General features: G+C 51.5%; 1 protein-coding gene across 1 annotated transcript in view; it reads left to right on the forward strand.

Moving 5' to 3' along the window:
• Window positions 1–13,800, forward strand: part of LOC122547595 (uncharacterized) — a 715,380-nt gene that overhangs the window by 590,327 nt on the left and 111,253 nt on the right. Inside the window, 2 exon segments of the mRNA XM_087978709.1 lie at window positions 1,788–1,901; window positions 13,366–13,485. Coding sequence (XP_087834835.1) covers window positions 1,788–1,901; window positions 13,366–13,485 — 234 coding nt within the window.

Here is a 13,800-nt window from a genome sequence, read left to right on the forward strand (position 1 = left end):
AGAGAGAGCTTCACTCTGTATCTAACCCCGTGCTGTCCCTGTCCTGGGAGTGTTTGATGGGGACAGTGTAGAGGGAGCTTCACTCTGTATCTAACCCCGTGCTGTCCCTGTCCTGGGAGTGTTTGATGGGGACAATGTAGAGGGGGCTTTACTCTGTATCTAACCCCGTGCTGTCCCTGTCCCTGGGAGTGTTTGATGGGGGACAGTGTAGAGGGAGCTTTACTCTGTATCTAACCCCGTCCTGTCCCTGTCCTGGGAGTGTTTGATGGGGGACAGTGTAGAGGGAGCTTTACTCTGTATCTAACCCCGTGCTGTCCCTGTCCTGGGAATGTTTGATGGGGGACAGTGTAGAGGGAGCTTTACTCTGTATCTAACCCCGTCCTGTCCCTGTCCTGGGAGTGTTTGATGGGGACAGTGTAGAGGGAGATTTACTCTGTATCTAACCCCATGCGGTCTCTGTCCTGGGAGTGTTTGATGGGGACAGTGTAGAGGAAGCTTTACTCTGTATCTAACCCCGTGCTGTCCCTGTCCTGGGAGTGTTTGATGGGGGACAGTGTAGAGGGAGCTTTACTCTGTATCTAACCCCGTGCTGTCCCTGTCCTGGGAGTGTTTGATGGGGGACAGTGTAGAGGGAGCTTTACTCTGTATCTAACCCCGTGCTGTCCCTGTCCTGGGAGTGTTTGATGGGGGACAGTGTAGAGGGAGCTTTACTCTGTATCTAACCCCGTGCTGTCCCTGTCCTGGGAGTGTTTGATGGGGGACAGTGTAGAGGGAGCTTTACTCTGTATCTAACCCCGTGCTGTCCCTGTCCTGGGAGTGTTTGATGGGGGACAGTGTAGAGGGAGCTTTACTCTGTATCTAACCCCGTGCTGTCCCTGTCCTGGGAGTGTTTGATGGGGGACAGTGTAGAGGGAGCTTTACTCTGTATCTAACCCCGTGCTGTCCCTGTCCTGGGAGTGTTTGATGGGGGACAGTGTAGAGGGAGCTTTACTCTGTATCTAACCCCGTGCTGTCCCTGTCCCTGGGAGTGTTTGATGGGGGACAGTGTAGAGGGAGCTTTACTCTGTATCTAACCCCGTGCTGTCTCTGTCCTGGGAGTGTTTGATGGGGGACAGTGTAGAGGGAGCTTTACTCTGTATCTAACCCCGTGCTGTCTCTGTCCTGGGAGTGTTTGATGGGGGACAGTGTAGAGGGAGCTTTACTCTGTATCTAACCCCGTGCTGTCCCTGTCCTGGGAGTGTTTGATGGGGACAGTGTAGAGGGAGCTTTACTCTGTATCTAACCCCGTGCTGTCCCTGTCCCTGGGAGTGTTTGATGGGGGACAGTGTAGAGGGAGCTTTACTCTGTATCTAACCCCGTGCTGTCCCTGTCCCTGGGAGTGTTTGATGGGGGACAGTGTAGAGGGAGCTTTACTCTGTATCTAACCCCGTGCTGTCTCTGTCCTGGGAGTGTTTGATGGGGGACAGTGTAGAGGGAGCTTTACTCTGTATCTAACCCCGTGCTGTCTCTGTCCTGGGAGTGTTTGATGGGGGACAGTGTAGAGGGAGCTTTACTCTGTATCTAACCCCGTGCTGTCCCTGTCCTGGGAGTGTTTCCCTGTTTTTTGCTGTATTTGCTGCTCTCTGAGCCAGGGTCTCAGTGTTTGTTGTGCTGGCGGCTGTGAGGAGTGCGAAGCCGTTACTGGGACGATCAGTGATGCACGGTAACCCATATCGTGAAGGGCACGCAATCCCTCCAGCCCCCAGCCTGTCTGTAGTCACCCTTGTGTTTCATTATCTCCTCGCCAGGTCAGCAGTGTGAGAACAATCAGGACCACTGCCTGTCTGAGCCCTGCCTGAACAACGGCCACTGTCTGGATGGTGTCACCAGCTACCTCTGTCAGTGTGAGCTCCCCTACACAGGTACCCAGAAAACATGGCTGGGGAGGGAGAGGGTGTGTGTGTGCGCGCGCCTATGTGGGTGTGTGTCTGTGTCTGTGTCTGTGTGTCTGTGTGTGTGTGTCTGTGTGTGTGTGTCTGTGTGTGTGTGTGTCTGTGTGTGTGTGTGTCTGTCTGTGTGTGTGTCTGTGTGTGTGTGTCTGTGTGTGTGTGTCTGTGTGTGTGTCTGTGTGTGTGCGTCTGTGTCTGCGTGTCTAAGTGTGCGTGTGTGTCTTTGCGTGTGTCTCTGTCTGTCTGTGTCTGCGTGTGTCTGGTGTGTGTGTCTGGTGTGTGTGTCTGTCTGTCTGTGTGTGTCTGTGTGTGTGTGTCTGTGTCTGTGTGTGTGTGCCTGTCTGTCTGTGTGCCTGTGTCTGTGTGTGTATCTATGTGTGTGTCTGTGTGTGTGTGTGTGTGTCTGCCTGTGTGTCTGTGTCTGTGTGTGTGTGTCTGTCTGTCTGTGTGCCTGTGTCTGTGTGTGTATCTATGTGTGTGTGTCTGTGTGTCTGCCTGTGTGTGTTTGTCTGTGCGTATGTGTGTCTGTGCGTGTGTGTGTCTGTGCGTGTGTGTGTCTGTGTGTGTGAGTGTCTGTGTGTGTGTCTGTCTGCGTCTGTGATCTGTGTCTGTGTGTCTGGTGTGTGTGTCTGTGTTAGCGTGTGTGTATTTGCGTGTGTGCGTCTGTCTGTGCCTGTGTGTCTGTGTCTGTCAGGTTTGTGTGTCTGTGTGTGTGTGTCTGTCTGTGTCTGTGTGTGTGTCTGTGTATCTGTCTGTGTGTGTGCGTCTGTGCGTGTGAGTGTCTGTGTGTGTGTCTGTGTCTGCATCTGTGTGTCTGTGTCTGTGTGTCTAAGTGTGTGTGTGTGACTTTGCGTGTGTGTGTCTGTGTGTGTCTGTGTCTGCGTGTGTCTGGTGTGTGTGTCTGTGTCTGTCTGTCTGTCTGTCTGTGTGTCTGTGTGTGTGTCTGTCTGTCTGTGTGTGTATCTATGTGTGTGTGTCTGTGTGTGTGTGTCTGCCTGTGCGTATGTGTGTCTGTGCGTATGTGTGTCTGTGCGTGTGTGTGTCTGTGTGTGTGAGTGTCTGTGTGTATGTCTGTGTGTGTCTGTGTCTGCGTGTGTCTGGTGTGTGTGTCTGTGTGTGTGTGTCTGTCTGTCTGTGTGTGTGTCTGTGTGTGTGTGTGTTTGTCTGTCTGTCTGTGTGTGTATCTTTGTGTGTGTGTCTGTGTGTGTGTGTCAGCCTGTGTGTATGTGTGTCTGTGCGTATGTGTGTCTGTGCGTGTGTGTGTCTGTGTGTGTGAGTGTCTGTGTGTATGTCTGTCTGCATCTGTGTGTCTGTGTCTGTGTGTCTGGTGTGTGTGTCTGTGTGTGCGTGTGTGTATTTGCATGTGTGTGTCTGTCTGTGCCTGTGTGTCTGTGTCTGTCAGGTTTGTGTGTCTGTGTGTCTGTGTGTCTGTGTCTGTGTCTGGTGTGTGTGTCTGTGTGCGCATGTGTGTCTTTGCGTGTGTGTGTCTGTCTGTGTCTGTGTGTCTGTGTCGGTCTGGTTTGTGTGTGCATGTGTGTGTCTGTGTGTGTGTCTGTGTGTGTGTCTGTGTGTGTGTCTGTATCTGTGTCTGTGTCTGTGTCTGTGTCTGTGTGTGTGTGTCTGTATGTGTGTTTGTGTGTGTGTCTGTGTCTGTGTGTGTCTGTCTGTATGTGTGTCTGTGTGTGTGCCTGTGCCTGTGTGTGTGTCTGTGTGTGTATTGTGTCTGTCTATGTGTGTGTGTGTGTGTATGTGTGTCTGTGTCTGTGTGTGTGTCTGTGTGTGTGTCTGTGTGTGTGTGTCTGTGTGTGTGTATCTGTGTGTGTGTCTGTGTGCGTGTCTGTGTGTGTCCGTGTGTGTGTGTACATCTGTATGTGTGTCTGTGTATCTGTGTGTGTGTCTGTGTGTGTGTGTGTGTCTGTGTCAGTATGTGAGTCTGTGTGTGTCCGTGTGTGTGTCTGTGTGTGTCCGTGTGTGTGTCTGTGTGTGTGTGTGTGTGCATCTGTATGTGTGTCTGTGTGTCTGTGTATATGTGTGTGTGTGTGTGTGTCTGTGTGTGTGTGAGAGATCCTAGGATCAGTTGCGATCCTGTGATTGGGAGTGAGCCTGTGACAGGGAAGAGGTCCTGGGAATGGCAATATGCCCATGATCGAGAGTTGGGGGGTGGGGTGGGTTGGAGAGGGCCTGGGACAATGAGGGGACTTTGTGCAGGGGTGGTCCTGTGTAAAGGGGTGATCCACTGATCGGGTGGGATGCTGTGATTTATGTATTCCTTTCGATGGGGTGTCGATCATGTGGCCTGGGTGGAGATCTTGTGTTTGGCATGATCCTTTGGTCAGGGGCGATAATGCAATCGTGGTGATCCGATCCAATGTGTAAGCCCATATTCGAGGATAACCCCATGGCTGGGGTGATCCTGTGATCTGGGTGATCCTGTGGTCAATGTGACTCTCTCCAGTTTGGGTCATCGTGGGTCAATGTTGCTTTGATTGTGGGTTATCAATCACTGTCTGTGTGTACAGGGTCCACTGTGACCGGGCGATCCTACAGTCACTCACTGCCTGTGTGTACAGGGTCCACTGTGATCAGGTGATCCTACAGTCACTCACTGCCTGTGTGTACAGGGTCCACTGTGATCAGGCGATCCTACAGTCAGTCATTAATTGTGTGTACAGGGTCCACTGTGATCAGGCGATCCTACACTCACTCACTGTCTGTGTGTACAGGGTCCACTGTGATCAGGCGATCCTACAGTCACTCACTGCCTGTGTGTACAGAGTCCACTGTGATCAGGCGATCCTACAGTCACTCACTGCCTGTGTGTACAGGGTCCACTGTGATCAGGCGATCCTACACTCACTCACTGTCTGTGTGTACAGGGTCCACTGTGATCAGGCGATCCTACAGTCACTCACTGCCTGTGTGTACGTGGTCCACTGTGATCAGGCGATCCTACAGTCAGTCATTAATTGTGTGTACAGGGTCCACTGTGATCAGGCGATCCTACACTCACTCACTGTCTGTGTGTACAGGGTCCAATGTGATCAGGCGATCCTACAGTCACTCACTGCCTGTGTGTACAGAGTCCACTGTGATCAGGCGATCCTACAGTCAGTCATTAACTGTGTGTACAGGGTCCACTGTGATCAGGTGATCCTACAATCACTCACTGTCTGTGTGTACAGGGTCCACTGTGATCAGGCGATCCTACAATCACTCACTGTCTGTGTGTACAGGGTCCACTGTGATCAGGCGATCCTACACTCACTCACTGTCTGTGTGTACAGGGTCCACTGTGATCAGGCGATCCTACAGTCACTCACTGCCTGTGTGTACAGGGTCCACTGTGATCAGGCGATCCTACAGTCAGTCATTAATTGTGTGTACAGGGTCCACTGTGATCAGTCGATCCTACACTCACTCACTGTCTGTGTGTACAGGGTCCACTGTGATCAGGCGATCCTACAGTCACTCACTGCCTGTGTGTACAGGGTCCACTGTGATCAGGCGATCCTACAGTCAGTCATTAATTGTGTGTACAGGGTCCACTGTGATCAGGTGATCCTACACTCACTCACTGTCTGTGTGTACAAGGTCCACTGTGATCAGGCGATCCTACAATCACTCACTGTCTGTGTGTACAGGGTCCACTGTGATCAGGCGATCCTACACTCACTCAGTGTCTGTGTGTACAGGGTCCACTGTGATCAGGCGATCCTACAGTCACTCACTGCCTGTGTGTACAGGGTCCACTGTGATCAGGCGATCCTACAGTCAGTCACTGGCTGTGTGAACAGGGTCCACTGTGATCAGGCGATCCTACAGTCAGTCATTAACTGTGTGTACAGGGTCCACTGTGATCAGGCGATCCTACAATCACTCACTGTCTGTGTGTACAGGGTCCACCGTGATCAGGCGATTATACAGTCACTCACTGCCTGTGTGTACAGGGTCCACTGTGATCAGGCGATCCTTCAGTCAGTCATTAACTGTGTATACAGGGTCCATTGTGATCAGGCGATCCTACAATCACTCACTGGCTGTGTGTACAGGGTCCACTGTGATCAGGCGATCCTACAGTCACTCACTGCCTGTGTGTACAGGGTCCACTGTGAACAGGCGATCCTACAGTCAGTCACTGGCTGTGTGTACAGGGTCCACTGTGATCAGGCAATCCTACAGTCACTCACTACCTGTATGTACAGGGTCCACTGTGATCAGGCGATCCTACACTCACTCACTGTCTGTGTGTACAGGGTCCACTGTGATCAGGCAATCCTACAGTCACTCACTGCCTGTGTGTACAGGGTCCACTGTGATCAGGCGATCCTACAGTCAGTCATTAACTGTGTATACAGGGTCCACTGTGATCAGGCGATCCTACAATCACTCACTGGCTGTGTGTACAGGGTCCACTGTGATCAGTCGATACTACAGTCAGTCACTGCCTGTGCGTACAGGGTCCACTGTGATTAGGCGATCCTACAGTCAGTCATTATCTGTGTATACAGGGTCCACGGTGATCAGGCGATCCTACAATCACTCACTGGCTGTTTGTGCAGGGTCCACTGTGATCAGGCGATCCTACAGTCACTCACTGCCTGTGTGTACACGGTCCACTGTGATCAGGCGATCCTACAATCACTCACTGTCTGTGTGTACAGGGTCCACTGTGATCAGGCGATCATACAGTCACTCACTGCCTGTGTGTAAAGGGTCCACTGTGATCAGGCGATCCTACAGTCAGTCATTAACTGTTTGTACAGGGTCCACTGTGATCAGGCGATCCTACAGTCAGTCACTGGCTGTGTGTACGGGGTCCACTGTGATCAGGTGATCCTACAGTCAGTCGCTGTCTGTGTGTACAGGGTCCACTGTGATCAGACAATTCTATAGTCACTCACAGGATGTGTGTACAGGGTCTACTGTGATCAGGCAATCCTACAGTCACTCACTGGCTGTTTGTACAGGGTCCACTGTGATCAGGCGATCCTGCAGTCAGTCACTGGCTGTGTGTACAGGGTCCACTGTGATCAGGCGATCCTACAGTCAGTCGCTGCCTGTATGTACAGGGTCCACTGTGATCAGGCGATCCTACAATCACTCACTGGCTGTGTGTACAGGGTCCACTGTGATCAGGCGATCCTACAGTCACTCACTGCCTGTGTGTAAAGGGTCCACTGTGATCAGGCGATCCTACAGTCAGTCATTAACTGCCTGTGTGTACAGGGTCCACTGTGATCAGGCGATCCTACAGTCAGTCACTGGCTGTGTGTACGGGGTCCACTGTGATCAGGTGATCCTACAGTCAGTCACTGGCTGTGTGTACAGGGTCCACTGTGATCAGGCAATCCTACAGTCAGTCGCTGTCTGTGTGTACAGGGTCCACTGTGGTCAGACAATTCTCTCGTCACTCACAGGATGTGTGTACAGGGTCTACTGTGATCAGGCAATCCTACAGTCACTCACTGGCTGTTTGTACAGGGTCCACTGTGATCAGTCAATCCTACAGTCACTCACTGGCTGTTTGTGCAGGGTCCACTGTGATCAGGCGATCCTACAGTCAGTCACTGGCTGTGTGTACAGGGTCCACTGTGATCAGGCAATCCTACAGTCAGTCGCTGCCTGTATGTACAGGGTCCACTGTGATCAGTCGATCCTACAGTCAGTCATTGGCTGTGTGTACAGGACTAGCTGTCATCAGTTGATTCTACAGTCAGTCACTGCCTGTGTGTTCAGGATTCACTGTGATCAGTCGATCCTACAGTCAGTCACTGACTGTGTGTACAGGGTCAGCTGTGATCAGTCGATTCTACAGTCAGTCACTTGCCTTTTGTACAGGGTCCACTGTGAACAGTTGATCCTACAGTCAGTCACTGGCTGTTTGTACAGGGTCCACTGTGATCAGTCGATCCTACAGTCAGTCACTGTCTGTGTGTACAGGGCTAGGTGTGATCAGGCGATCCTACAGTCAGCCATTAACTGTGTGTACAGGGTCCACTGTGATTAATCGATCCTACAGTCAGTCACTGCCTGTGTGTACAGGGTCCACTGTGATCAGGCGATCCTACCGTCACTCACTGCCTGTGTGTACAGGGTCCACTGTGATCAGGTGATCCTACAGTCAGTCACTGGCTGTTTGTACAGTGTCCACTGTGATCAGGCGATCCTACAGTCAGTCACTGGCTGTGTGTACAGGGTCCACTGTGATCAGGCAATCCTACAGTCAGTCGCTGTCTGTGTGTACAGGGTCCACTGTGATCAGACAATTCTCTCGTCACTCACAGGATGTGTGTACAGGGTCTACTGTGATCAGGCAATCCTACAGTCACTCACTGGCTGTTTGTACAGGGTCCACTGTGATCAGTCAATCCTACAGTCACTCACTGGCTGTTTGTGCAGGGTCCACTGTGATCAGGCGATCCTACAGTCAGTCACTGGCTGTGTGTACAGGGTCCACTGTGATCAGGCAATCCTACAGTCAGTCGCTGCCTGTATGTACAGGGTCCACTGTGGTCAGGCGATCCTACAGTCAGTCGCTGCCTGTATGTACAGGGTCCACTGTGATCAGGCAATCCTATAGTGACTCACTGGCTGTGTGTACAGGGTCTACTGTGATCAGGCGATCCTACAGTCAGTCACAGGATGTGTGTACAGATTCCGCTGTCATCAGTTGATTCTACAGTCAGTCACTGCCTGTGTGTACAGGGTCCACTGTGATCAGTCGATCCTACAGTCACTCACTGGCTGTCTGTACAGGGTCCACTGTGATCAGTCAATCCTATAGTCAGTCACTGTCTGTGTGTACAGGATCCGCTGTGGTCAGTCAATCCTACTGTCAGTCACTGGATGTGTGTTCAGGGTCCAATGTGATCAGTCGATACTACAGTCAGTCACTGGCTGAGTGTACAGGGTCAGCTGTGATCAGTCGATCCTACAGTCAGTCACTGGCTGTTTGTACAGGGTCAGCTGTGATCAGTCGATCCTACAGTTAGTCACTGGCTGTGTGTACAAAGTGCACTGTAATCAGTCGATCCTACAGTCAGTCACTGGCTGTGTGCACATGATCCACAGTGATCAGATGATCCTACTGTCAGTCACTGGCTGTGTGTTCAGGGTCCACTGTGATCAGTCGATCCTACAGTCAGTCATTGGCTGTGTGTACAGGACTAGTTGTGATCCGGTGATCCTATAGTCAGTCACTGGCTATGTGTTCAGGATTCACTGTGATCAGTCGATCCTACAGTCAGTCACTGACTGTGTGTACAGGGTCAGCTGTGATCAGTCGATCCTACAGTCAGTCACTTGCCTTTTGTACAGGGTCCACTGTGAACAGTTGATCCTACAGTCAGTCACTGGCTGTTTGTACAGGGTCCACTGTGATCAGTCGATCCTACAGTCAGTCACTGTCTGTGTGTACAGGGCTAGGTGTGATCAGGCGACCTACAGTCAGCCATTAACTGTGTGTACAGGGTCCACTGTGATTAATCGATCCTACAGTCAGTCACTGCCTGTGTGTACAGGGTCCACTGTGATCAGGCGATCCTACCGTCACTCACTGCCTGTGTGTACAGGGTCCACTGTGATCAGGCGATTATACAGTCAGTCACTGGCTGTGTGTACAGGGTCCACTGTGATCAGGCGATCCTACATTCAGTCGCTGTCTGTGTGTACAGGGGCCACTGTGATCAGGCAATCCTATAGTCACTCACTGGCTGTGTGTACATGATCCACTGTGATCAGTCAATCCTACAGTCATTCACTGACTGTGTGTACAGGGTCAGCTGTGATCAGTCGATCCTACAGTCAGTCACTGACTGTGTGTACAGGGTCAGCTGTGATCAGTCGATCCTACAGTCAGTCACTTGCCTTTTGTACAGGGTCCACTGTGATCAGTTGATCCTACAGTCAGTCACTGGCTGTGTGTACAGGGTCCACTGTGATCAGTCGATCCTACAGTCAGTCACTGTCTGTGTGTACAGGGCTAGCTGTGATCAGGCGATCCTACAGTCAGCCATTAACTGTGTGTACAGGGTCCACTGTGATCAATCGATCCTACAGTCAGTCACTGCCTGTGTGTACAGGGTCCACTGTGATCAGGCGATCCTCCCGTCACTCACTGCCTGTGTGTACAGGGTCCACTGTGATCAGGCGATTATACAGTCAGTCACTGGCTGTGTGTACGGGGTCCACTGTGATCAGGCGATCCTACAGTCAGTCACTGGCTGTGTGTACGGGGTCCACTGTGATCAGGCGATCCTACAGTCAGTCACTGGCTGTTTGTACAGGGTCCACTGTGATCAGGCGTTCCTACAGTCAGTCGCTGTCTGTGTGTACAGGGTCCACTGTGATCAGGCAATCCTATAGTCACTCACTGGCTGTGTGTACACGGTCCACTGTGATCAGTCAATCCTACAGTCATTCACTGACTGTGTGTACAGGATCCGCTGTGGTCAGTCAATCCTACTGTCAGTCACTGGATGTGTGTTCAGGGTCCAATGTGATCAGTCGATACTACAGTCAGTCACTGGCTGAGTGTACAGGGTCAGCTGTGATCAGTCGATCCTACAGTCAGTCACTGGCTGTTTGTACAGGGTCAGCTGTGATCAGTCGATCCTACAGTTAGTCACTGGCTGTGTGTACAAAGTGCACTGTAATCAGTCGATCCTACAGTCAGTCACTGGCTGTGTGCACATGATCCACAGTGATCAGATGATCCTACTGTCAGTCACTGGCTGTGTGTTCAGGGTCCACTGTGATCAGTCGATCCTACAGTCAGTCATTGGCTGTGTGTACAGGACTAGTTGTGATCCGGTGATCCTATAGTCAGTCACTGGCTATGTGTTCAGGATTCACTGTGATCAGTCGATCCTACAGTCAGTCACTGACTGTGTGTACAGGGTCAGCTGTGATCAGTCGATCCTACAGTCAGTCACTTGCCTTTTGTACAGGGTCCACTGTGAACAGTTGATCCTACAGTCAGTCACTGGCTGTTTGTACAGGGTCCACTGTGATCAGTCGATCCTACAGTCAGTCACTGTCTGTGTGTACAGGGCTAGGTGTGATCAGGCGATCCTACAGTCAGCCATTAACTGTGTGTACAGGGTCCACTGTGATTAATCGATCCTACAGTCAGTCACTGCCTGTGTGTACAGGGTCCACTGTGATCAGGCGATCCTACCGTCACTCACTGCCTGTGTGTACAGGGTCCACTGTGATCAGGCGATTATACAGTCAGTCACTGGCTGTGTGTACAGGGTCCACTGTGATCAGGCGATCCTACAGTCAGTCGCTGTCTGTGTGTACAGGGTCCACTGTGATCAGGCAATCCTATAGTCACTCACTGGCTGTGTGTACACGGTCCACTGTGATCAGTCAATCCTACAGTCATTCACTGACTGTGTGTACAGGGTCAGCTGTGATCAGTCGATCCTACAGTCAGTCACTGACTGTGTGTACAGGGTCAGCTGTGATCAGTCGATCCTACAGTCAGTCACTTGCCTTTTGTACAGGGTCCACTGTGATCAGTTGATCCTACAGTCAGTCACTGGCTGTGTGTACAGGGTCCACTGTGATCAGTCGATCCTACAGTCAGTCACTGCCTGTGTGTACAGGGTCCACTGTGATCAGGCGATCCTCCCGTCACTCACTGCCTGTGTGTACAGGGTCCACTCTGATCAGGCGATCCTACAGTCAGTCACTGGCTGTGTGTACGGGGTCCACTGTGATCAGGCGATCCTACAGTCAGTCACTGGCTGTGTGTACGGGGTCCACTGTGATCAGGCGATCCTACAGTCAGTCACTGGCTGTTTGTACAGGGTCCACTGTGATCAGGCGTTCCTACAGTCAGTCGCTGTCTGTGTACAGGGTCCACTGTGATCAGGCAATCCTATAGTCACTCACTGGCTGTGTGTACACGGTCCACTGTGATCAGTCAATCCTACAGTCATTCACTGACTGTGTGTACAGGGTCAGCTGTGATCAGTCGATCCTACAGTCAGTCACTGTCTGTGTCTACAGGGCTAGCTGTGATCAGGTATCCTACAGTCAGTCACTGGCTGTTTGTACAGGGTCAGCTGTGATCAGTCGATCCTACAGTCAGTCACTGGCTGTGTGTACAGGGTCCACTGTGATCAGTCTATCCTGCAGTCAATCTCTGGCTGTGTGTACAGGGTCCACTGTGATCAGGCGATCCTACAGTCAGTCACTGGCTGTGCGTACAGCGTCAGCTGTGATCAGTCGATCCTACAGTCAGTCACTGGCCTTTTGTGCAGGGTCCACTGTGATCAGTCTATCCTACAGTCAATCTCTGGCTGTGTGTACAGGGTCCACTGTGATCAGGTGATCATACAGTCAGTCACTGGCCTTTTGTACAGGGTCCACTGTGATCAGGCGATCCTACAGTCAGTCACTGGCTGTGCGTACAGCGTCAGCTGTGATCAGTCGATCCTACAGTCAGTCACTGGCCTTTTGTGCAGGGTCCACTGTGATCAGTCTATCCTACAGTCAATCTCTGGCTGTGTGTACAGGGTCCACTGTGATCAGTCGATCCTACAGTCAGTCACTGGCCTTTTGTACAGGTTCCACTGTGATCAGTCGATCAGTCGATGAGTACCAAAAAGATGGGGTACTGGGCTAATGGTCGGATACTTGGTAGTGTGGATGAGCAGAGGGATCGTGGTGTCCATGTACACAGATCTCTGAAAGTTGCCACCCAGGTAAATAGTGCGGTGAGGAAGGCATATGGCGTACTGGCTTTTATTGGTAGAGGAATTGAGTTCCGGAGTCCTGAGGTCATGTTGCAGTTGTATAAGACTCTGGTGCGGCCACATCTGGAGTATTGTGTGCAGTTTTGGTCGCCATACTATAGGAAGGATGTGGAGGCACTGGAACGGTTGCAGAGGAGGTTTACCAGGATGTTGCCTGGTATGGTAGGAAGATCGTATGAGGAAAGGCTGAGGCACTTGGGGCTGTTTTCATTGGAGAAAAGAAGGTTTAGGGGTGACTTGATAGAGGTGTACAAGATGATTAGGGGTTTAGATAGGGTCGACAGTGAGAATCTTTTTCCACGTATGGCGTCAGCTATTACGAGGGGGCATAGCTTTAAATTAAGGTGGGGTAGGTATAGGACAGATGTTAGGGGTAGGTTCTTTACTCAGCGAGTCGTGAGTTCATGGAATGCCCTGCCGGTAGCAGTGGTGGACTCTCCCTCATTATGGGCATTTAAGCGGGCATTGGATAGGCATATGGAGGATAGTGGGCTAGTGTAGGTTAGGTGGGCTTGGATCGGCGCAACATCGAGGGCCGAAGGGCCTGTACTGCGCTGTATTTTCTACAGTCAGTCACTGGCTGTGTACAGGGTCCGCAGTGATCAGACGCTCCTGCAGTTAATCACAGGCTGTTCGTCCGGAGTCACTTTTCTGTATGTTTGGTTTTGCAGGTCTACACTGTGAAACGTTCCTCGCTCCCTGTGCTCAGGACCCTTGCAGAAATGGCAGCAGCTGTATCGAGTCTGCAGACTATCTATCGTTCTCTTGTGTCTGTCAGGTCGGGTGGAGAGGTGAGGAACATTCGAATTCACTGCACTCCATTCTCAGTTCCATCACCTCCACCCTCCAGACTGGGCCCATTGTCCCACACCAAGACAGATAGATCCATGCACATCGCTCACCTGATAATTCTTTCAGACTCTCTTGAAGGACAGACGGTCCATTTTGTGAGCAGGTCATTTCACTGGCAGCGATTACAGAGCAAATCCCAAACTCATATGAACAGCGTTCAGAAAGCTAGGAGCAATCTGTCCCAGAAATCCTAATACTCAGGTCTGAACATGGGCTCGATACAGAGTAAAGCTCCCCCCAACAAACACTCCCAG

This window comes from Chiloscyllium plagiosum, unplaced genomic scaffold, assembly GCF_037043375.1.
Source record: "Chiloscyllium plagiosum isolate Xiang-an unplaced genomic scaffold, Cpla_swu_hap1 HiC_scaffold_35, whole genome shotgun sequence".
Lineage (NCBI taxonomy): Eukaryota > Metazoa > Chordata > Chondrichthyes > Orectolobiformes > Hemiscylliidae > Chiloscyllium > Chiloscyllium plagiosum.